Source organism: Camponotus vicinus, unplaced genomic scaffold (genome assembly GCF_025532165.1).
Source record: "Camponotus vicinus isolate PSW18456_S1 unplaced genomic scaffold, iyCamVici1.0 SCAF_11, whole genome shotgun sequence".
In the NCBI taxonomy this organism is placed as follows: Eukaryota; Metazoa; Arthropoda; class Insecta; order Hymenoptera; family Formicidae; genus Camponotus; species Camponotus vicinus.
In genome coordinates this window covers 17,286,947-17,312,216 of record NW_028141947.1, presented here as the reverse complement: position 1 = coordinate 17,312,216, position 25,270 = coordinate 17,286,947, and the positions used below count along the sequence as shown (strand labels likewise).

The 25,270-nt window shown below is 39.4% G+C and overlaps 1 protein-coding gene across 5 annotated transcripts in view; it reads right to left on the bottom strand.

Moving 5' to 3' along the window:
• The window catches only part of Cmpy (crimpy), a 251,460-nt gene that overhangs the window by 71,388 nt on the left and 154,802 nt on the right, over nt 1–25,270 (bottom strand). For all 5 annotated transcript variants that reach the window (XM_083081385.1, XM_083081387.1, XM_083081384.1 and 2 more), the window contains one exon: nt 22,182–22,322. In XM_083081385.1, the coding sequence (XP_082937511.1) occupies nt 22,182–22,322 (141 nt within the window). The remainder of the gene's footprint in view (nt 1–22,181; nt 22,323–25,270) is intronic.

Below are 25,270 nucleotides of genomic sequence, written 5' to 3'. Positions count from 1 at the left end.
GATGAATATTATATCCGAATCGACGAATCGTTGATAAGAGACAATGTAGAGTTTAGATCTGTATATGCATATATAATATTTGCTTTTAATATAGCTATAGTTTAGATTGTGCGAAAGCTGCAATTTTGTATGAAATTACATTTGGATGTAAATTCTTAAATATATAAATCACATTCGAGAGAGATACGACGTTCTAAAATTAATAAGCTCGCCGTTTTCAGCGCTCACATAGATTAATTTAATATATCGTCGATATATATAACATATGGAAATCGTGTACACAATATTAATTGATATAATATAGATAAAAATATCGATCCGATGCCAGAACAAATATCCGTGGAGAGTCGGATTATAACGTAAAATATATTTCCAGGATAAACAGTAATAATTTAAATTTTCATCTTTAATTCACGGTTTCTAAAAGATGTAAATTCTCTCTGCTGATTTAAAAAAAAGACTTTACTTACGAATAAGATTCTTCAGAATTTTTAAAGATAATATGAAAAAATCCCGAAAACGCTACAAACTCGCGAGATAAAATATAATCCTGTCGAGAACACCGATTATTATTTAGCTCTCCTTTGTCGCAAAAATCGTAATTTAAACGATGACGCTTAAATCGTTGCACACATTTCAGTTATAAAATGGGCTTCACAACCACGACTTCATTATTTGTGCAAAATCGCTAGGAGAAATACGCTACAATATGGCGTTAAATCGCTTGGATACAAATCCAACGAAAAGAAATTGTCGTGCCTGAGACATATAAAGCGTATATAAACGCAAACTACCAAGAGAAGTTAGATTTATTCGAAAATCAATCTGCGCAATACGTTTTTCCAGGATATCGATTATACGCGGAAGAATAGACATGGGAAGCAGGAATATATATAATTGGAATTCCAATCTTTCTTATCTAAATAAAAATAATTCGCATTCTTTTATAAGAAAACGTGATCTATATTTTTATTATATATATATGTTAAAATTTTAATTAATATTTTGATATTTAACAATATATTTATCTAATGCATTTAATTATATTGTACAAATTACTGAACATGTCTTTGGTACGACATTTGCCGAGAAATGATAATGAAGAGAAATCCAGCGCGTAATTGATTTTTATTTAATTAATATAATTTCACAGAATATCGAATTTTCGACAACAACGACGACAAACGCGAAATAAGACATTATCCTCCGAACGTTCTTTCAAGGCCGACGATAAATCGACTTTCACTACTGACTCGCTGTCCGTCACGCTCGACGGTCGACCGGCGATAAATGCCGCGGGATGTCAAGATTTATTGCTAATTATAACTCGATCTGATAATTACATTGTCACCCTCCATGTTTCCTTAATGAGCGCTAATTTCCTAACACCTCAATGGGTCGTTATCTCCTCCAAAGTTGGCTTTTATCAATTACCGAAAAACAGAAACGCTGACGCGCAATTTATAAGATGGCGTAGTCGTGTCCAGATGGATTCGCTGACATGACGTAAATCCCGCGGAGACCCTTCGTAACGAGTCTAATCGATTAATAATCGGCCAGCACTGATAAGCGGCCGCGGAAATACGATCGGATATTAATACGCATTGATGCTATGGAACCGCTCAGATTGAAATGCTCAAACTCGTCAGATCGAGTTATGTTATCAAGCAAGCTAGCTGTTTCCGGCGTTATCGGTTAATTAGCGCGGCAACCGATATAAATGACGCCTTTTAGCGATAGCGCAGGAAATCTTAAACATGCGCGTTTACCCCAAGAATCTAATTTGCGTTTGATAAAATTCCCCTTTTTCTCCTTCGTCGAAATGATGTGCAATAGTATATAATATCGTTAATAACAAATTAACGATTTCACGTGACTTCGTCGTCGGCGAAAGCGCGATGAGAGATTAATTAGCGAGCTATTTGATGTTGAAAATCAGACAACAAATTTCGATAAATTACTTTCATTATTAAATTATTTTCATAGTAAGCACGCGAATGAACAATATGTGTGTGTGTTACATTATTTCGAAAATATTACATATTTTGTAACGTAATATATTATTGCTATAATTAAAAGCTTAATTTCAATGTACGTTACATGGAAAATTATACAATTTAACGTTACAAATTAAAAAGTTATGACAAATAGCACTCTGCGTGTTGCACATTTTCATTAAAAATATATAGATATATTAATAGAAAGCATACACATACACGTACATTATGCATTGTTCTCTTTGTGCTCTTTCAACGAGATGACATTTCCGTAAATCGACAGGAAAATGCAGTAAAATTATACAATATGGTATATTGTGCCGAAGCAAAGGCTATAGCCCAGCAATATCGTTAAAGTTCGGGAGCTTATCGTGGTTTATCGTTTAATTAGCGCACCTGCAACCATGTAAGTGTAGCCTAACGCAGGTGCATCTTGCCTATCTCAAACACACTGCATATGTGCGATTATAACCGCACAACCAATAGCGACGTACACATTATTGTGTTTATTCATCGATGGTCGTGCACAGATAGAGGCTGTTCCGCGAAATGGGTTATTATATTCCATTATTATATTCGACATTGTGTAATTGGCCGGAAAATCTGGAGAGAGAAATTGCATATATTACTTTTATATAACATATTATATAAATTATAAAAACATATATATAGTATATGATGGCATCATTTATTTGTTTCTTTTCTACAACGATATGTCGGAAAAGTGCTATCTCTATTCGTATATTACGTTCTAAATGACTCATTCTGCATAATTTTCCGGCAATTCTGTTCTCTCGCTAATCTCGAAGAGACGCTCTCTTTATTCGTAGCCGCGGGTCGACACGTTCGCCTCCCGTGCATCTCTTTCGTTCTATCGATGTAGAACTAGAAGGTGTAACTGCGCGCGTATGATTACGGGTGTACAAACGCGGGGAGGGGAAGGGGATGGGATATCCTAGCGAAGAGTAAAAGCGGATAGTTCAAATTGCTGACTACGACGCGCACACACAAAGACGGCCACCCACGGCCACGTTGGAGCCTAGCTAGTACCCAGGAGAGAAAGAGGACTCTTGGCTGAATCCTGCCGTTTATATATGGAAATGCGCGCGTCCTCTTCCTCTCTCGTATAACCGTCGAGTATTGCCGATGGTAGGAATCGTAATGTTAAATTTTTCGACCTCTCTTGCGCGCGATGCGTCAGTTTGCTCTCCTCGTCGGCACGTCCTTTACCCCTTGTCTCAGGGGAAAATACCCGAATGCTCTCTCGACAATTTCGAAATCTCGAAATTCGGGTCAGGTCGGAATTAGAGATGTCATATGGAACGAGGCAGGTGATTCTCATTTCGCTCGTTTATGGAGAATTCGCGTTTAATTGACTTCAATTATCCGATTAAGAATAATAATTCAACCATCGTTGCGAGCTTGAGGCGAAATTTTCGCTGCAAAATACAATCAATGTCGGACCCATTTATTAATAAAGTTCGAGATACGTATGGTATTTACGTAACCTTCCACTGACATGTTATTTATTTAATCCTTCAACAGACGGTGGTTATACGAAATTGACCATCGCACGCAGGAAATTCAACAAAAATATCCATGTTGGAAAATTCGCTCTGTAATTTCTCGCAAAGAATAATATAAAACAAAAGATTCGAGAAAAAAAATCTTTACAGCGGAATAACAATCTCGTTTGAACATCAATAAAATCTATTACAGAGGATTAAAAGACATGTAAATTATTATTAATCTAATTTCTTTTAATTATACTATTTAAATAATCTATTACTTTCCTTTGCTCGATAATACATATATGATAATGCATAAAATAACTTAAGAGAAATCTAGTTTCGGCAAGATTAAATCTTGAGAACGCTGTTGACTAGTTGCTAACTAATCAGTCAATTTCGTGACATCCGTTAAGAGGATACATGTCCTAGGATTTCGAATCAATCTCCATCTGTCTACCTACATCTAACCCGTAACAAGCGCTTTATTTCTCCGCTTACAGGTAAATCTGTTTCGCGAGTTAAGGACAGGCAACTATAACGAAAATAACTTGCAAATCAGAGTAGGAACGATGGAGATGGAAAGAGAGAGAGGAAGGAGAAGGGGGAAGGAAAAACTCTACGAGAGAGATCGTGAAATCGCGCTGACACGTACTTGCCGCCGCCCACTAAACTTGTCGACGATGCGCCTTCTGAGAGGCCGGACGGCTTTTCGTCGTGGGTCGTCAAGGAGAAAAAGGTCTCGCGCCATTCTCATCCTCGTGTTTCTCTCTTTTCTTGCCGCCGCTGCACATAAACCCCGCTTCGACCTCTGTCCCCCTAATTTCGTTTCATCGGCGGTGCGCACGTCTCGGGCTTTCCAAGCCCATTTGCGCCCGTAATGTTACGAGCCAACAAATGGCGATACACCCGTCCTGTCTTCCGCTCGTCCTCCCCGCTCGTAGCCTCCGTCCCCTTCTTTTCTCGTCTCTACTTCTCTTATTACTCTTCCTCCTCCTCCTCCAACTCCACCGCGCACCTGCGAAAGTCGAGCTACCAAATTGGACCTCGAAATTTCGCTGTACCGCGAGATGGATTCGACGTATATAAAAGCAGATTAATGAATTAATCAACGAGCAGATGCTACTCGGTACGTTATGTCGGGGGAAATATACGAATGACGAATTAGTGGCATTTCGTACGCGAATTCGCAATTTAAAGAAGCAAAAGACTGTCGGGCATTCATGAATTTTGCACTGTAGGTGAATAAAGAGGGAAAAAATTGTGTTTTGTGTTTTATCAGAATTGTACAACAGTAATGTGTCGCGTTAGTTATAGTTTGTTGCTTTCCGAACAAATCTTCCTAGGAAATGTATGAAATTAAATAACAGATCGATAAATATCTACGCGAGAAGTTAAACCGCACTATTCGCGTCTACGAAAGTTTCCCAAACATTTTCAAGTAATTAAGAGCGACAGAAAGCATATTCGCGTTCGCGTAATTATAAATTTAATTAAGAGGCCACGTCGCGTTCGAGTTGACTCTCATAATTCTCTTCAATTTAATGTTTACTTGCTAAGTGTTTCAATATAATTACAAGAAAGTACGAAGAAGCGAAGAAAGAACATCCGACGTCATCGAACTTTTTGACGTGAAAGTTTCGCGACAAACGGAACACGAATCACGAATTTATCGATGAATCGATTACGAGGAAAATGACGGCAATTTGCGAAAATTTGGGTAAAATAAACTTTGCGATTGCTTTATAGCTTGATCGGAAAAAAGGAGAGAGAGATTGCGAAATGGGTGAATTAATTAATTAGACGTTTCTCAATCGACATAAAGAAGATGTCGTTTGTGCGACAAAATTGATTACTTAATGTCGCCCAACAAGCAAACTCCCCAAAGTAAGTTTCGCCATGGCGAAGATCAACCCTATTCTACTTACGATTTGAACTTCGATAAACTGTGCTTCTCTTGTTTGAGTTGCAACAGAGCCGACCGACTTGCCCTCAGCGTTCTCTCTCTGTCTTTCTCAATCTTAAGTTGTGGCCTTCATATTGCAAACTTTATGATTGTAAGTTATTCCGCGCAACTTCGCTGAGAGATAGATTCACTATATTGTCCAATTTCTCGTACACATAATATGCAATCTGTGAAACTGTTCTCGTAATCGGTGAAAATTTAAGGACTTTACTCGCATAGGTAATAATTTCTCTTAAATTAACAATAAATTGGAAAATAAGAAATAAGAAACTAATAAAACTGATCAAATTCTAAATTTTTTCTGAAATTATAATAAATATAATTGTTACGTTGTGTGTGCACGACTGTCGAAGGATCGGACTCGTCAGATGCAAACTTTATCCTTTTAAGCTACTAGATTGAAAGATATCCGGCGCATCGATCGTTGCTGGAAAAGACTGGATTTTAAGCGGCGAAGATTTTCGCAAAAGTAAAGCTCAACGCCAGACGGTTGGTTCGTCGGAATCTATGAATTTTCGAAAAGTGGAGAATCGTGGGATTTCCTCGCGACCGAGAAACGGCGACGACGATGACTTCTCGGGATATTGAATTCGCGATCGCGTGAATCATTTTTATCGTGGCACGGTGCGACTGACGCCGGATCGTTCCCCCTCATCAAATATTCAATCGAAGTTTACAAAACGCCAAGCCGCCGAATGAATCTCATTATGTCGTCCTGGACCAATATTTGCCATCGCGAGAAGTACTTGGCGGCGAATCGTGTCGCCGGAAGTTAACCCGACAGTCGCATAATTTCCATTGTTTCTATTGAAAACCGCGCATTGAATTGGAGCTGCGAGAAACGTTCGCCTTATATAAACTCGTTGAAGAAAAGCCGTTTATCATATTACTCTATTATTAAGAAAAACAAAATACAAATTAATTGCTGGCAAAATCCGTATCATAATAGTATTCATATGTAAAGCTCAATAGTGTGGACACAGAAACATAAAAAATTTTAATCTTGAACGAGACACATTTTTATACAACTATTAACTATCAATCACAAATAAATCATGAAGAATTGATATTTATAGGAAATTTTGCAGCACCTCGTAAAGTGTGCTTAATTCATCGTTTCATTTGAGAAAACTTTAACATATACATATAAAGGAGCTTTCTATAGAATCATACCTAAATAACTTTTACGGACCATAATTCGATATATAAATGTAATTATCCGTCGTGTGTTATGTCGTAAGACGGCGAGCCATCAACGTCATCCTGTTTTTTACGAGGCGCTCCTTTTGAGTTCGCTCGTTAAATCCCCCTTCGAACCTGAGGTGGTAATTTCTCACGGCCGGGTTAAGAACGGGATCATTATGTATCCCGAAGATTTGCTCCAGGGTACAATATTCTCGTTCCACAAGTGCGCCGGGAGTGAACGCGGAGCTGAACGTCACAGGTGTAAACAATTCTCGTCGAAACAACGAGTCACTACGTACTACCAGCTTTACGAGCTCATCCGAGTTACTGGTTTGCCACTACCCCTTTCTCTTCCTCCTCCTATCACCACCCGTAGCGTTACCAAAATTTGCTGACTTGAAAATTAACTACCACGCTTCTTCCGGGCGTGCCTCCAGCTTGCAATTTAGGCAGCAATCATCGTCTCGTGTCGTGATGTTGATGGGTATATGCGATCATTATAATTCGGAAAGATCACGTATTAGATACTTTCATTACGATTATGGACTTTTCTACAAAACATGCCTCACGTCAGGGAAAATCTAATTCCATATTCTTTCAACAGTGCATAAATGAAAGAAAACGTGGAGAAAAAAAGTTGGAATTATGCTGCTCGACTATATTGTTTGCTCACATATATCTAAAAGGAAAAAGAAGAAAGAGAGAAGACAAAAGAGATTCTAGTATAAAGCAGAATCGGCAAGATCTTTCCCAGATTACTTTTCACATTTTCGTTATACATGCAAGTGAAAAGGAGATATAAGCTCGTTTTATATGTCACGTATGAGGCATAATATAATATCCCTAATGGTGTGTGTACTTGTTCACACAAAGTTTTTAGAGAAAGAAAAATATGACGTAAAAAGTAATCGCATTTGTACGAAATTACAAAACTCCAGAATGTTATTTAAAAAAAATATTAACATCGACACAATAAATTTCAAGTCAGGAGAATCACTGACAACAATAGTCGCCAAGAATTTTTAATACTTTCAAGATGGCAAATGAATTACCGATTGACGAATGGTTCGACAACGTCATCAATCTCTTTTACGATATAACAATTTTTGCTATCAGAAAGAGAATCCTGCGCCCATATAATTCAAATTTATATATCAGTGGAGAAAGGAAGGAAAGGTAAATAGTTTTTCTTTTAAATATCATTTAAAGATGTAATAATTAAAAATCATTTGCAACATTCTACTGAACTTGATTGCTGTTTGAAATTATATCGCGGCATCAATTCTTTCTCGCATTTTACTGAATTCAGACGTACATTCTCGGCAAAATTAACGTGTTTATAATGAAAGCGATTATTTTTCGAAAGGCAGAAATATTTCATTCGCTCGTTTGAAGTGTAATTTTAAAGTCCGCCGACCGAGTATAATGAAATTATCATCCTAGTCCAACAACTACGCCGTAACTAATTCGTTATCGTGAAAATCCTCACGCCCTGTGACCCCGTTCGCGTCCTCGACGATATCCCACCGGTCTCGTGAATCCGGCGGAATACGGGCGGAAGTGGATTCCACGTGAACAAGGACTCACGGGCGATCGTGGCCGGAAGTCGGCCAAACCCCTGGAACTCGTCCCTGGGAAGACATCATGAAGTTCTGGCGGAACAATGTTCCAGAGCGCGCCGCGCTCTTCCCGCAATTCTTCGTTAAACGTTTTGCGACGCTCGCGAACGTTCGCGCAAGATATTACAAGAATTTAAGGCCGTTCTAAGGAAGGGGAATCGTTTCAGCGTGAAACAAATGAAGCCATTACACCACATATCTATGTATTACACGCGTGAATATTTCAGAATTGAATCTTTTGCCGGCAAGTATATAAAAAATTTATTATAAAATTAGTTCAACAACTGTTCCGTAAAAACAATATAAACGTAATAATAATTTGATTTCTCTCTCTTTCTCTCGCATACACATACTATATTTGAATCTTCTATAATTTGATTATATAACTGTTTTAATTGTATTACATAAATATACTTTAGAATATAATAGTCCGTGCGTAAATTGCAATTTCGTAAAATAAATGTAAACGCAAAATCGATACTGCTAGTTTAAAGTAGATATCCGTTTAAAATACCTTTAAACGAGAACATCAAAATCCATACTCACGGTTTTTATAGAGAAATAAAAGATCTACGGCTTTAATCAGCCTTCACAGCTGTTTATTATTGGGTGCATATATCGTATTTACAAGACGTTGCGACTAACGATTTGTACATACGCGGCGCGGAAGCTTAACTTTGCTCGATTTTTCTTACTTATGGCGAACGACCGCGCTTGTTTCAAGGCAGCTTGTTATCGTTACGAGTCGTCCGACGAGGAAGCGGCTCAGTCCGGACCGTGAAAAACACTTGCGATGAGATTTCTGCGCTCCTCGTTTCTCGCAAACATAATGAACCGCGATTCGTCATGCAAACTGAGACGATGCACTCGAGTATCGCGTGAAGTAATGAAACGAAACATAAAAATGATTTTATCTTGATCGATCGATGTATCAATATTTATGACAGAAATAAAAATCTCTTCAAAGTGTTTGTAATATGCATATATATAGCGTGTTATTTTGTGATATATAATTAAGAGAATATCCCTAATATTTTAACGATATTTTCTAATTTTGAAGGATGCCCATTATTGTACCATTATAATCTTCGACGGTATAATCTCGATCATTCGATACGCATGCTAGTGAAACATGTTATATCCATCGGGAAAAAAAGAAACCAGTTCTGAAGAGCACTAAGCGTTTCAGACGTCGCAAAAAGGTAATCGGTATCATTAAAGATCCATGAATAATCGATTATGCAGAACATTGCTTCCTCCCTTATTAAATCGATTTGCTATGCTTACATACGACCACGTTATTTTCCTCAATGTTACTTATATAAGAGAGATTCCAATATGAGTCTGCCAGGCTGCTTATACTTAGAAGATACTTGGTAAGAAAAACATATGATGGGTAAATTTAAAACTCGTACTTCACAAAAGGTAATAAAAGATTCCTTCTCTGTAATAACTTTATACCAACTTCAGGTTTTCGATATTATCGTGATATTCTCTTTGGCACAGGAGAAAAAAAAATTTAAATTCCTCAACAAGAGGGAACAAGAATGCAAACGCAAGCAAGAATTCTCGTGTCATCTTCAGCGAGACATATCAGAGAGGTTTCGGTGTCCTCGGTTGACGGCATGTAATAAGCGGATATGCAAGAAAAGGGGAGAAGGAGGGTTCGTGCTTTCAGACACAAGCAACCGTAGCGTCAACAACGTGCAACGTCTACAAGCAATATATAAACGCGCCGCTAAAGATGAAATTCGCGAATAATAAGGAATGGCGCTATAGATAATGAGTCGCGTTTCAACAAAAACGCTGATCACGTACATCTCAGAAGAAGAATGACTATGTATGTTTGTCGAAAATTACAATTATAATTATCTAACTAATCTAAAATATATCCTCCTCTATAATTACTATAAAAGAATTGAAGTCTCTCTCTTTACTAACTTTAGTAACGTGTCAAAATATTCGTGCGCGACGCAAACTCTAACAAATATTGCAAAATCAAATTACATCGTAGATTTTATTATCGTTACATATAACTGATTTCAATCAAGTTACGAGACGCGGAGCGTATCTTTACGGGGCTTCGTAAATTCTTTTTCAAAAGACCCTAGTCACTAGGCTGGTTAAGAGTGAAAAGTGGGACAGATTACTTTCTCGAGCTTCTCAGTCACTCTCCGTTACGGCGACAACGACTTCGTCCTTCGACGATCTTGGAGCACAGATACTGGACGTAACTCTTTTTCGAATTCTGCCATTTTTCCTTGGCGCGAAGAACGTTTATCCGTAACGGTTCTCGGATCGTGAATTACGACAACCCCGATAGGTCATCAACAACATTTTCAGCAATGTTGGGGGTCGAAAACGTCGACTAGAGGAAAGCGCGTTGCGCTATATCCGTATCTGTATCTAAGCATTTGTGTATGACTTTATTCAATCTTTTTATAAATTTGATTAATATATGATAATATTTTTTCGATTTAAAATACGAAAAAGAAATTTAAAATATAAAATTGCAAATATAATATCGCATCTCTTTGAAATACGCTGTCGGCGCTACTTTATTTGCTCCGCTTTTACACGGTTACATAATATTTGTCACGTTTCGTCCTAATTAGAAATTCTTTTATCAACAGCTGTCTTTCCGCGTCCCTTTAGAATACTCTAATTTCCGCAATATTAAAGCGCATAGAAAACTTGTTTCCCCGCCAATCTTCGCGCCGTCCCTTTTTCGTGAATGCGCACTCGCCTGCATTTTAACAATATACATTCGCGGAAACGGTCGTGAATCTTTTCCCCAGTGGATCCTCATAATGGTCCCTTTCTGTAGCGAGCGCAAAGAGGAAGCCGGTCCTCCGGTAAAAGATTTCCTGTCTCCTTCCCCCTTCCTCACTGTCTCTTACCAGTCGACCGTCCCACTTTGCTCTCCCATCCCCGTTGCTGTTCCCTCTTTTCCCATTTCGATCTCGCAGTTCGTCCTTCCTTCGCAGACCCTCCTCGCACCCTTCGTTTTGCCACGGATTTACGTCGCCAATAAATCACGAAGAATATTCTCGGCCACCCTGAAGGTACCTGCATGGTAATTCACCTTTCTCCCTTCTGTCTCGGATTCGACTCTCCAAACCAGCCCGCCGAAAGTTGCTATCGTAAAACACGATCCCCAGTCGCACGCTCGCGTGTGACCACAGATATGCAATTATAGTTAAACGAGAAACGCCATAGAGCTCAAACGTTAAAAAGATTTCCCTCCAACGAAACAGATTAGGTAAAAATATTATTAGAATCATTAGGACATGTATTCTCTTTCTTTGTAAATTAAATAACTTAATTTATCATTGATATAATTGAACGAATGAATTATTATTTTTATCACTCGATGATTGTGCATCTAGTTATTAATTAAAAAAATGTAATACAGCAAATCCAAGACGCGTCCGAAAGAGTTTAATTTTATTCGAGTAACAACGTTAAAATATTACCCGGCGCATACGAAAGCAATGAAGCTCGGGGAACAACGAAACTGTGTAAATGGATAAAACAAAATTGTTTCCCAGGTCTTGTGCTAACAAGCGGTCCGCCGGACGCGGACAGGATTCCGTGCATCGGATAATGCACACGTAGCACCGGTGGCATACCTTCCCACGTGGTTACCGTGCGGTCGAGTGATTACATCTATTTTAATTACGGTCATTTCACGGCTCCGCGGTCGCGCGCTCCGAATAACCAGCCAGCGGGGAAAAAGAATTGGAATCCAGCCGGCGCGTCAGATCTCTCTCTCCCTCTCTCTCTCTCTTTCTCGATTACTCTTCGACAAACGTCGTATAAAAGAGAAGTAGGTTCATTTTCCGCACTCGAGAATCGTATATCTCGGGATGGAAGTCGATGCGCTTCATAAGCCAACGGAACGCTTTTAATCGAGACTCTTGACGGCAGACGCAGCTTCGGTGGCCCGTAAAAATTTCAGCGACGAGTTTTCTTCGCTTCCTCCTTTATATATATCCGGAGGTGGGAAACTTTTCGCGATGATAAAAGCTCGAATAAAAGCTCGCAAGAATTGTTGCCTTAAAGAGAGCGATGCGCAAATGACGCGGATGACGCGATGGGTGCAAGAGCCGATAGATGAATGTATCTATAGAGATATATCGGGAAAATGTATCTTTGCCGTGTTTCCGTCCTGCATACAAACTTTCCGCGTCACGACTCGTCAATTATGATTGTTGTCGAAATATTCACCATCGAGTGTTTCCGAATAAGTTTAATCCGCCCGATAAATTCGATTCGCAAAGTGCATTGTCGTCAGACATTTATGTTCAAGTGGAAAAAGTGTTATTCGCGTTTCGTATAGATTAAATCGATTTCAAACTGCCGGCAAAATACGTTTGCCAAATCCGGCATTCATCGTTTGCAGCGATACGTCCGACACTCTGCATGTTGTATAAGACTTTTTATATTTAACCTATGCTTTTCTCTTTAATTCGAATAACATTACAACTTTTATTTCTTGTTACTAATATGAGATTTAACTTTCTATAAATATATATGCATACATATCCTTTCGAATTATAAATAGAATATTTAAAAGTTACATGCAAATTATTTACATAGAGGAAAGTAGTCGGAAATGGATACATACTAGCTATAACAATGCGTTATTAATAATATATTACAAAAAATAGATTTTTTTGAGTTTCCTACAACAACCATCACGCACTAATGAGTTAATTAGCAGCTAATGAACTGGCCCACGAGCGGCATGTTCTAACGAGTCGCGTCCCTTTAATGTTCTCCGAGCGACCGCGATCAATGACATAACAATCCCATGATTATTGCCCGGGTTTAACCATCCGTAATAAGCGCGACTTATGGCGCGTGACGCGACGCGGTTTAATGAAAAATGACAAGCGCCTCCCTGCGTTTAAGAGTAATTCAGGGAGAGCGGTCGCTCTCTTTCGAAGCGGAAAAAACAACGCGGTCAGAAAACGGCAAAAAAAGACAGGCTCCGCTTCAAACGAGCGACACATATGAGCTTACGCCGATGCCGATAAATTGCCATCCGGTGAACGAACGAGATCATCGTCGCTGGAAAGGCATGCGAGTGACGGCGTCGTTTTAGCCTACGTACGTTTTAGCATCGCGTCAACGACCATACTTGGAGATCATGGTGAGACAGCAGCGAATCATCCGCTCGGAGGGAGAGCGAGAATTTCAAGTGGCATGTCTGAGAGCGTCTCTGCGAACAGACATCCCAGAGGGAACCGTCTGCTTCTCGTGGGTGTAACGCGAAAAAGGACGAGGTACATGTACAAAGGCCCGGCTAATTTCTATCCTAAGCCGAGTTACGATGACGCGCCTCGACCTCGTGCGGGCGTTTTATTGCGAGGACCGGACGCAGACTCTCGTCCTTTGCCGTTTGTCACGCGTCGTGTACCACCTATCAAAGGTGAAAGATTTAATCGCCGGCCGCGTATAAATGATCGTTGTAAATCGTTTCGCTGATTTACGCTGCTTCGATCTTTCACTCTCCTCCACCTGTTGACGCAAAGTCTGTCGTGTGTTGCGTGAATGAAATTGCCTTACAAAGGAATGTAATCGAAAAATCTATCAAATTAATATCGCGTTGTAGACATTTCTATCTTAATTTTTAAAGAATCTTAACTACAGTTTGACAAAAAATGTCAAATTCTCTTTCGATAGCAAAAACAACGTTATGATTTTATCAATTTTAAGAGTAAAAAATATATTCTCCGCTAAAAAAATAAAGAGAAATTTTCAAACTGGAAAAATACTTTACACTCAATCAATATTGATGGCTCAAGTTCGAGAAGGGAAAGCGTCTCTTTGATCGCCTAAGACGTTCCCAGGGAGCGTACTGTTCGAAGTTCAAAGGTGATTTCTCAATTAGCGGTGGCGGTAAAGGCTTTAACAGATCGCGCGAGAGCTTTTACTCCCGCTAATTAGGTATGCTGAAAACATACAAACGACATTACACTCGCGCGTTCTGTTTGGTTATTATAATGTATGTAAATCTCCGCAAGTGTACAGTCCCGTGTTCTAATAAAATATTTGCCTAACGGTGCCTAGCGGTCCTTGGAGTGTCTCGCTTGCGTTTGAAGGCGGATACGCGGTAGCCGCGGCGCATCGATGCCGCGAAATTGAAACAGATGGCCGGAAACGAGCGGTGTTTTTAATAGCGAAGGAAACTTTCGAGTGTATCGCGACCGCTTTAAATTAGTCGAGAAGTCGAAGCACTCTGCCTCGCGTCTTTTTAACCGCGATAAAATCAGACAAATGTGACGCACACGTTGGCAGGTTGCCTCAACGTTTATATCGATACCGGGACTTGTTCGCTATTTTGCCACAGTCAATATTAAGAGAGACGATACGGACGATGAATCACAGAGAATTACTTTACGACGCGGTTGAATAAAAACGTCATTCACTGAAATTTCATCCGAGAGGTCTGTGTGCCGATTGTGAAACACACGAGTGCTACGAGGCACTCTTCTTGTCGAGATCTATCCTAAAATATAAAATCGACGGTGTAGAACTTTATCGGAATGACAGGCGCGTCTCATTGAGTTTACCGAACTAACAGTGCCAGAATATTAATTCCTCCTGTTACTTTCTCATTTTCTACAGAAATGCAAAACACGAAGAGAGAGAGATGGTATACTAAATCGCGGTAAACAGACATAAAAGAGCTTTTATACCGCGGGAAGAGTCAACTTTAGCTCCGTAAAAAAAATAAATGCACATTTCTTAATAAACGGCGAGAGAATACGTTTGCTATCCATCATTGCAAATCGCGGAAAATGTAAATGACGTTTTTGCGAAAAAGTATGGCGCAGGCAGGTATCGTATTTTCGATCGAGTGCAAAAAAGTGCATCGATACTATGCATTCGGTAAAAGTTTCTCTCGAGTGAGAGATGCTCTCTCTCTCTCTCTCTCTCGCTTTTTTTCTAAGAGAAAGAGAAAGAGTTAGTTGGCCGTTATCGACGTATTCTTGATTCATATTCCAATTGGGCGAGCTGCGCACCCGCCTATTAATAGACGTCTGTCTCACGTTCGTGGATTCTCGCTCGTTCGCTCGCACGAGCGTGGCCGACGATAACGCACGATTACAAATGCAGTCGTAACGAGGCAATTTACGAGACGGCGATAACGAGTCCCTGAGATCGGTTAACCTGTTTCGCCATTAGTCGGCCGGACGTCTGTCGCTTTGTTGCACAACAATCTGTTTCAGCTTGCGTGCTCTCGCGATCAAAACTGCGAGCGATGATTAATGACAGAAATAAATTTTTTTCAGTTTGCTGTGTAATTCTTTTTTTTTGTCACGCGGATACCCGGGACATTCATCAGCTTGTCGATCTCATTCGAACTTCGCCTATCAAATTCTATTAAAAAACCGTTGTTTTCACGAGCTACTTTCGTATTTTTTCTATAAAATAATAAAGATTCTTGTATTTAATATTTTTTTATAATAAGAATTAAACAGCATTTTTATTGAAGTAAAATATTAAAATGTAAAAATTAAAAAATATTGCTGATTACCTCATCTGTCTTATTGCAAATATTTCAAATCTGTTCAAGTTACTAAATTATACTCGAAGTATCGATAACGAGAGATTATCGCCGATAAAACTCGGAATGAGTAGCGCAATTAGCAGACGGCTCGGGGAAGCTCGAGATTATTGCTACGTAATTTTGCTCGAGGAGAGGCGAGACGTTGGCAAAGTCGACGAATTCAGATCGCAAATTGCTGAAAGTGGGCGACCTTCCGTAAACTTTTCCCACCACCGCCACCCGCGATTTCTCATTAGCTCGTAATTAACGGCGGTTTATTTTTGCGGTAAGACGCCGCTTCCTTGATTTCAGTCGTCTCCAAGTTTCCACGGTTGACTTTTAATTGCGACTGCAAAATTGGGATAACTGAATCTCTCGCAGTCACAAGAATAATGTCCTTCGAACTGTCAGAGTTATAATCGGCGTAGTAATCTAATCGACAAGCACGAACTCACGCTTGATTACACTATAAAGTATAACAAGTTTGTGCGCGCAAACTTGATCTTTTTCAACATCTCTCTCTTCATATATATAATTTTAACGTTATCCGTTTTAATTTTGCCAAGCTACATCTATATCTCTTGCTCGCGAATTTTCTGAAATTTTCTTTCGCATTTAACAATATACCACGGTGAAAAAAATCCAGAGGAAACGCTAAGCTTTTACACGCGCGAAACGAGTCTTGTAATATTTCGCCTCGACGACCTCGTCGCGCTGTCGTCCCGTCCAGCTTAATGTTAACGCACAATGGCCGCAGACGTATTATGACATTTATCGTACGGCCAGCTGATCTCGCCTCCTCGTTTTACGTCCCATGTGGCTGACACACGCGCGCCACTTTTCACCCGCGCGCGCACGTGAACGTGTGTGTGTGTGTGTGTGTGTGTGTGTGTGTGTGTGTGTGTGTGTGTGTGTGTGTGTGTGTGTGTGTGTGTGATACGCGATCTTGTGTGTGATACGCGATCTCGCACACGACAATGTGTTACTTTATGTCATGATGCTCGGATAGGGGCGCGGTTTTCTTTAGAGAGATATATAAAATTACATTCTCGCAAGTAATTTTTTCTCTTTTCCTTTTTTTATTATTTTTATATTCGAATGCAGAAACATTCGACGCAAACAAAAGCGGCTTTTCGATTCGCTTGTGTGTCTCGATCGCGTGTACGCGCGGTATACGAAAGATAAAAATTTTTATGCGGCATGACAAAATCCGGTAAATAAAGAAAAAAGCGAGCACGTAGAGCATATACAATTTAAAAGATTACCGAGCAAAGCAATAAAATTCGATTTAAAAAATAATTGTATTTTTATTCTGAAAATAGTTTCGCAGAATGCAAAGACGTAAAAATTCGAATCAATAATTTATTTAATATTCTGTTCCTCTTTTCTCTCAACAGTTAATAAGTTTTTAAATAGCCAGATATTTACTCCTTTAAAACATCTCTGGCTAATATTTTAATTTAATGCTTCGACAAACTCGTTTTGTTTTTTGCGCTAAAAATTATCCTTTCATCCTTTCATTTTATATTCACAATCCCAAATACACACACACACACACAAACATTTATATATATACGTATATGAATGACGTGGTGCGAACCGGCAGTTTACTTCGCGCAATCCTCAGTTGATTATAATACGAAATAAAACATTATATTTCCACGGTCGATTCAACGGATATTACATCGTTATTACAGCGACTCCTGCATTTCCACGTAATCTATGTTATAATGAAGCAGTTTATTTAAAAACTGCAACACGCGCAACGAGCTTACATCTGTCATGATTAACGCGAGGGCGCGAAGCGCAACTATAATTATCCGCAAGGAACTATCGCGATGACTCGCATGATTCCGTAACGATTATGCAGCATGCAACGCGTAACGAATGCGACTACTATGAAAGTGATTCGCAGAAGAAAGAGATTTCACTGGCACGAAATTGAACGGAACTAATCGAGGGATGTTGATAATGATACGTGATGTCGCAAACGTAAATTCCTGTGCATACTAACAAGCGTTACAGAGATCTAATTATTATTAAATCGGACGATACGGCCAATTTTCTCGCTCGCTCGAGAGCAAGCAACTACGCAAATACGACGCACGCGAGACGACTAACTAATTGCGCGATTTCCGCGAATAAACTCGAATCTACGGCACGACTCCGGTAGCGGCTTTTAACGCACGACGTCACGCTCGGCGCGGTAATGCAATCAAATCCATGAAATAATCGTTAATTAAGACAAATCACCGCGCGTCGACTTTCGCGTGTTAATGCGACGACTATCGCACGATGACGGTTTCCGGCGAGTGATGATAAAAGTGATTAATGTCACGTCCCGGGACGTCGATGCGCGAGGAGATTAACGGTCGATCGACGCGAGAAGAGACAAATTTAATTGGCGACCCGGGACGAAAAGCGACGCATATATATACGGGATGTGACGCAACGACGCGACTCGCGTCATAATTGAAACTTACTTTAATGGCGATGCACCGTCCCGTGAGAAGGTCGTTGCGCGCGACCCTCGATATTAATTAACGTCAATTATCAACTTTATCGGTGTTTTAACCGGCGCAAAAGGCGGCCGGACAATTTTTCGACCCGTCAGCAACAACGCGCCAAGTCGATACGTATCGGCGTCCTTAATTGAAATATCGCAACATAATAAATAGGGACACGAACGTGGTAACTCTTCGCAAACGGTTTCGAAACGAAAGGAGAAAGTGAGTTTGCTTCACTGACCCGGAAAGATTTTGCAGATTTCTGCCCGCGCGAGCCACGCTTGTTTATTATCTCGATTCGTTGAAATTCTATTGCAAAGAGAAACCAGTTATTTAAATATTAATTTAAATATTAATTAAACTCTCAAATACGTACCGGTTCATTTTATTTGAATTTGAGATACGTAGATTATTTTTTTATCGTAAAATAAATTACGTCATTCCATATCGGTACTTTGAAAGTCGCTAGACAATCATTCGATTTATTCGCGATTTATCATTCGGCGTTCCGATGAATCACGATCCAACGATGAATTCGCGCGTCTTATCGCGGGTATGCCTTAATGAAGGCACAAAGTCCAACGCGACTTCAATTAAATTAGTTTCTCGAACGCATATTTCCATAGTACACTACCACAGAATTCCCTGGCTGGGTATTCGCATATAAAATGAAGAAGCAGCAGCTACGAAATGATCAACACGCGCCTTTGAATTTTGCTTTATATATATAAAGTTTAAAATTTGCTGTAAACATTCAATACGAAATAAAACATTATCAGCATCGCAGTTTATATAAAAAAGAAGAAAATGCTTGTTTTTTAATACGTATATCATCGATGTTAAAATAAATTTCCAATATTTTGACGTAGAATTATCCTCATAAAAGTAAACGCGAACTTGTTTGGAGATCAAATAAAAATAATTGAAATAAAAATTAAGCGTTATAAATCAAATTTCAAAATATTCCTCTCAAAATCAGTTTAAATTCAACACATAATCTATACGATATATTATCGGCGCGGAGAGAAATATATTTATACAAAAAATACGGGGTATATTTTTTCTTGCAACATCCACTTTTGCAAAACTCTGCGTCCAACAATAAACAATAACGGTTTTCGCTGTAACAAAAACGACATCACATCCGTAATTTCGCGAATTTGCAACAACTTGCGGTTATCCCGTGAAAAAAGTCGCATGTCCTTCGATAATCGTATGTTTCCGCATTTAATGAGAAGATATCGCGGAGCCAATATAATTCTTTTTGTCCTCGCGATTCGTATCGTCTCTTTTATACCGTCGACTGATTTCGTAATGCAGAAGAAATGCGTATTATGTCAAATACCGGACGAGGCAAAGAGAAAGAATAATGTATATTTCGGTAAATATTTGCACGGCAATCGTTCAGCGGACAGCTCTTCTCTCCCGCTATTTTTCGTTCATCCTCTCTCTTTCTCACGCTCTCTCGAATGTGGGCGCATCGTGACTATATGTATTAATCGTACCGCGGAATATTTGTTAGTTGGCACAACGATAAGGTCACATTCCATTGCGCTGAGCCGCGGAGGTACATATCAGCATTCCGGGCGCTCGAAAAGATAACGCTTATCTGACGGGGGCGAAAATATAATCTCCAGAGATAAATAGAGACAGAGAGAGAGAGATAGTAGAGGAAGAGAGAGAGGAAGGTTAAAAAACACGTACGCAAAAAAACATGTGCACTCGACGCATGCATAAAAAATCTCGAGCTGTATCCGCGGGATGAGGCGGAAAGAAAGAGCTTGGCCGGTCGAGCGAATAAAGTAATTGGATAAGCATATTTTCTGCGACAAGAGCTCGCGCGACACCCACGATACGACCCGCTTAAACGTTTCCGGGCCAACGACGCCGTAAAATTTCGGTCGCCCGCGCGCGATAAATTCGCGAGTAATATTCTTTGGAAGAGACGGAATATTTTGTCGAAATATTTTTTACGCGCCCGTATCTCGCGATTCGCAAACGCCGTTTTGTTCGGACCGTTCGTAGTAGGCGCTATTGATGATAAATTCAAATTGGAACGCGGGTTAATAAAAAAAACGCCGATAGCATTGAAAAATTGGCGAGGATGTTCGAGTAAGCGAACGGGAGAATTGCGGTTTAAAATTGAATGCAGCTGTTTGTTCATAATTGTCGGTATAAAGTGAAATATCGTTAGCGCAACCACTCGAATGAAATGATTTTGCGAAAGTTGCCGGGTGTCGTTGATCCAACTCTCATCTAACTAAAGTTACGTGCGAAACTTGGAAGAGGCCGAGCAGTACGCGCGATACTACGACCATTTGGGCTCGGCGGATTATGTCGTTACCTCCCGATCGCTTATCCTATATTAAGCACCTGGTGCGATCGAAGCATACATTTCCATGTTATAACATCTTCAATATCCAGTTTCATTGAATTATTTTGAACACAGGAGAACGCAACATATTTACCGTTGGATGGACAATTTCAATGTTATTTATCGCATTTTGACATTCGTAAACATTGCGTAAATAGACGCTGCAATTAGTTCTCTAATTAGTACAATTAACATTAATAACGATATCGCTATTTGAGCTGTCCGTAATTTCAATATGACACAGCATAATCTGATTTATTGATGAAAAACCGATCGTTGGTGAGGTCGTGCTACTTCAGAAGCAAGAGCGAATAATGTATTGTAATATTGCGGATATTATTAATGATTGAAATAACATATTTTGCAAAGTTACGTTGCCCGATATATTTTGTAACGGAACTTCGCTCGTCCGCGTATAAAGTTGCTCGATAACTTATGACGCGCGTAAAATTTTAGCTATTCCATATCATGGTAGATAAGCCAATTGCTAACGATACTCAACTCGTATAAATCTACCGCGCTGACAAAGTAATCGACGCGTCCTACGGTGAGATACCTGTTTGACAGGAGGCATTATCCTTACACTGCGTATAGGTACGCGTGCTTTATCAACTTTGAAACAAGTTGCCATTGTCCACGCTTATATCGCGAGAAAAAGGCCTCTTGTATAGAGTTTGCTCGTAAGTTCGCGCCGATAGCAACATTGAAAATTTCAAAGATGAATAGTTCGTCGCGGCATCTCTGTCAAAATCAGCTGATTAACGAGATGGAATACACGCATTTAGCAATTAGTTATTTGCTAAGTTAAACAATAAATATCATGTTTGCGAGATGTGAGATTATATCTCTCTGCGATATTATTTCCGAAGAAATATTTGTTCTCGAGCGCGCTCGCGTTTATTTCAAAGTAAACATACGCTTTTCCTCTTTTTGACATTACATCCTCCGCATTGCAGTATATTGTATTACGATAACTCGCGACGATTCCAAGTACATTCGAGCGTCGATTAATTTTTTAGAGACAGAGGGCACAAACCGTCCCGACCAAATCTTTCCGATTATTTCCCGAACATCACGTCTGCCGCGCGTATTTTTATTCCAGGGAGACGTCGCTTAAAGCGCGACGTTAATTCCCGATCAATTTCAATTATGGACAACGGACACGTTGATCGGCGGAAATGTCGTACATGCTCGAGCAGCGTGATCGGCGAACACGGTAATTACAGAGGAAGCATCGTAAGAGAGAGAGAGGGAGAGAGTAACATACACCAAAGTCCGTCGGGATAATACGTATCAACGGTCGTTTTCGATCCGTTAATCACGCGTTTCAATTGCACGTCAAAATTAATAACTATTGTATCGTATGGATTGGATACCGGACGCGCCGCACAAATTAGAAATAGAGGCGAGAGCGAGAGAACGCGAGGTAGGAGTGACATTAATTCAACAGGTTTTCCCTCTTACCTGTCCAGCTGGTGAACCGCGTGCCGCCCGTGGTCCTCTCGTCGTCCTTCCAGTCGCCGTTTTGTCTCGATTCTTTTCCCTCGCCCATCTGCTCCCAATCGCCCCGCGTCGCCGCCGCTGCCGACTCGCCGAACGACGTGCCTGGAATAAATTATTAAATCGTATTACGATCTCTCTCCGTCCTTGCTCTTTTCGCCCCAGTTGCCCCAGGTTTTCGCGCGCGACCACCGCGACGACGGTTTAATTAAAGTGCTCGATCGCAGGCGAAACTGTGGGCGAGAACGTGAATTTCGGCGACATCGAGCCGCCGAAACGTGGCGTGTTATATTTCGCCGAGAAAGAAAATCGAACCTTTCGTATTATTACGTTGTCGTTTGTACTTTGTAGAAAAGAGATGAGATAAATTTATTGTCGGTACTGTCGTGAAAGGATCAAAGAGTTTATGGCGCAAGTTAGCTACCCCTTAAAAACGTTCTAAAAATTCTCTACAAGAAAAAAACATGGTAATAAAATGTTAGAAAGAAATTTTTCTTTCACGAAGCCCACTTTAGATGATTTTATAATTCGCGACAGAATTTAAAATAGAAATCTAATTATACATGTCACGTATCTTACTACACATATATATGAATTTTATCTATTTAAGTATTTCCTTTTATTACGAAAAATAATTTTTATATTATACGAAATTATAAAATTCTACTAAAAATTTTTATCTCTTTAATATTATTAATGAATTAATTTATTAATTGTTTAACTAGTTTAATTAAAAGTTTAAAGTTTTAATTGCAATTTTATTCTTCATTAGTTAAATAGAAAATCATGATAAAAAAATTGCAAACTTTAAAAATTACAAAATACTTTAAATTAATCCAATTATATAATTTCTTGAAATAAAAACAAATAACAAATTTTATTATTAAATATTAAGAATATAAGAAGAAAAATAAATATACTTCAATAAAAATTAACATTATTATCGCAAAATTAAAACCAAATTATTATATTGCATGTTGGAGAATTAAAATTTATATAAAAATAAATATACTGTAATAAAATTTAACATTATTATCGCAAAATTAAAACCAAATTATTATATTGCATGTTGGAGAATTAAAATTTTATAATATTAAAGATCAAGGAAGTGGATTTTTTAAAAATAAAGATCATATATACAAAGCCTGTCGCGAATTATACATGGTCTTAAAATGGACTTAAGTCTACAAAATTCGTGTTCGTTTGACGCAACAATTTTGCCAAAAAAAGATCAAAGCGTTTTCTCGTAAAAGTAATTGTCACGTGTTTCCCAGAACACGCAATCGTGCTTTCAAGTTGGCGTAATTAAAAAGCAGCGTATGCGCGACTGGCACATGACCTTTACAGAAGGCATGTCATCGTTTATTATATGTATGTATAATAGACTCTTACACCAAAAACGTATAACGCGGAAAAGTTCGCAACTTTCCGAGTCCATCCCGCTCGTACAAAAGAGCTCCTGTTCCGTTTGCGCGAAGCGCTTCATAAATTTATGTTTAAAACCGGACCGCGTGTATATACGCGCGAAAGACGTTGGCCGTTTAGATTAATTATTCTGACGGTTATTGTATTAAAGTCGAAAAAATTGTGAAAACAATCGACTTTTATCGCAAGTAAAATCTGAGCGTTTTACAAAACGTGTAAAAGTCGTATAAAAATATTCTTTGTTTGTTTTTCCTTTTGAATAATCGCCATGAACCAACGCTAAAATATCAAAATGGCGTGCAATAGGGATGAACATAAAAAATTACTTCTTCCGGAAGGACGCAAACGACGTTCTTTCATTCCGCGTTTCAATGAACATCGGCTTTACACATGTACCGTATTTATCGTCGCTGTACGTACTTTACACGAGTGACCTTATATCCACATAACAGAATAACACGTATGGACGATATATCGTGCGTTAAATCGCCGCGAGTGCAATCGAAGCAAGTTGAAATCGAGCGACACGTAGATACACGTGGGTTGTATTTCCGTCTGGGCGCAGAACGAGATCGAGATTTATCGAAATGTCTACGTGGTAGTGCCGGGTTAGAATTAATGCAACGTATGCCCTCGAGTCATTCGCGATCGATCTCGCGTGCTTTATTCCTCCTGTCTCTTTCTCTCTCTCGCTCGCCCCCATCTCTCGCCTTTCTTCTTTTTTTTTTCGTCTACCGTGCATGCATTCGATCGCAACGCGCAATGATTTAACGTCGTTACGCAAGCGATTCAACGATAGCGACCGTGCCTATGTGTAATACCGGCTGCCAATTAGTCGCAACTGGAAATGCCGCTGCGACGAGCGTGGGATATTAATCTCGGCGATCGTAGCTCTCCGGAACTTTATTACTTCGATACTTTGTTCGAGAGAAAAGCGCGGGAGAGCGAAAATAGAAAGTTATAAAAGCGATATTATAAATTTGCAATGCAACGATAACGCATAAGTGAATCTGGGTGTATGCAAACTCTCGACGCAAGCTTAAATTGCGATTCCTAAATCTCAAATTTTAAGTCCAGAGATCTTAACTTTCTTCTCTTAATTTATAAGCACTTGCAAATTTTAATTTTCTATTCGCCTTTTACGATGATATTCTTACGACTGAGAGATAATACAAGTAGACAACGATAAAAGATTCGTTTTATTAATTAAGAAACTCTATTACCGAGATCTCGTTTCGAAAATTCACAGTCTTATCGCATTCCTGCAAGAAATTCCTCCCATGCGAATGCAAGTATAACGGCTCTGCTCAAGTGATCCGTGTAATTCGTCATCGATGCGTCACGAGTTTCAAATAAGAATATTCTTCTTTGCTAATGGAGCCGTGGAGATTGACGTTCGAATGGCGATCGATGATATTTTATTTCGATGATTCAGTCGCCGTGGAATTCACCGGTCACGGGGTGGCGAGGCAATTACATTCGTGTGCAGCTGTATATAGCATCAACATGTACACGAGCATTGCGCGTTTCGTTTGAGAAAAATACTCGACGTCGGAAACCCGGCGATGCTGTGGCGAATTTATTTATTCGATAATCAAAGACGCAATCGCGCGACATTGCAACGCGAA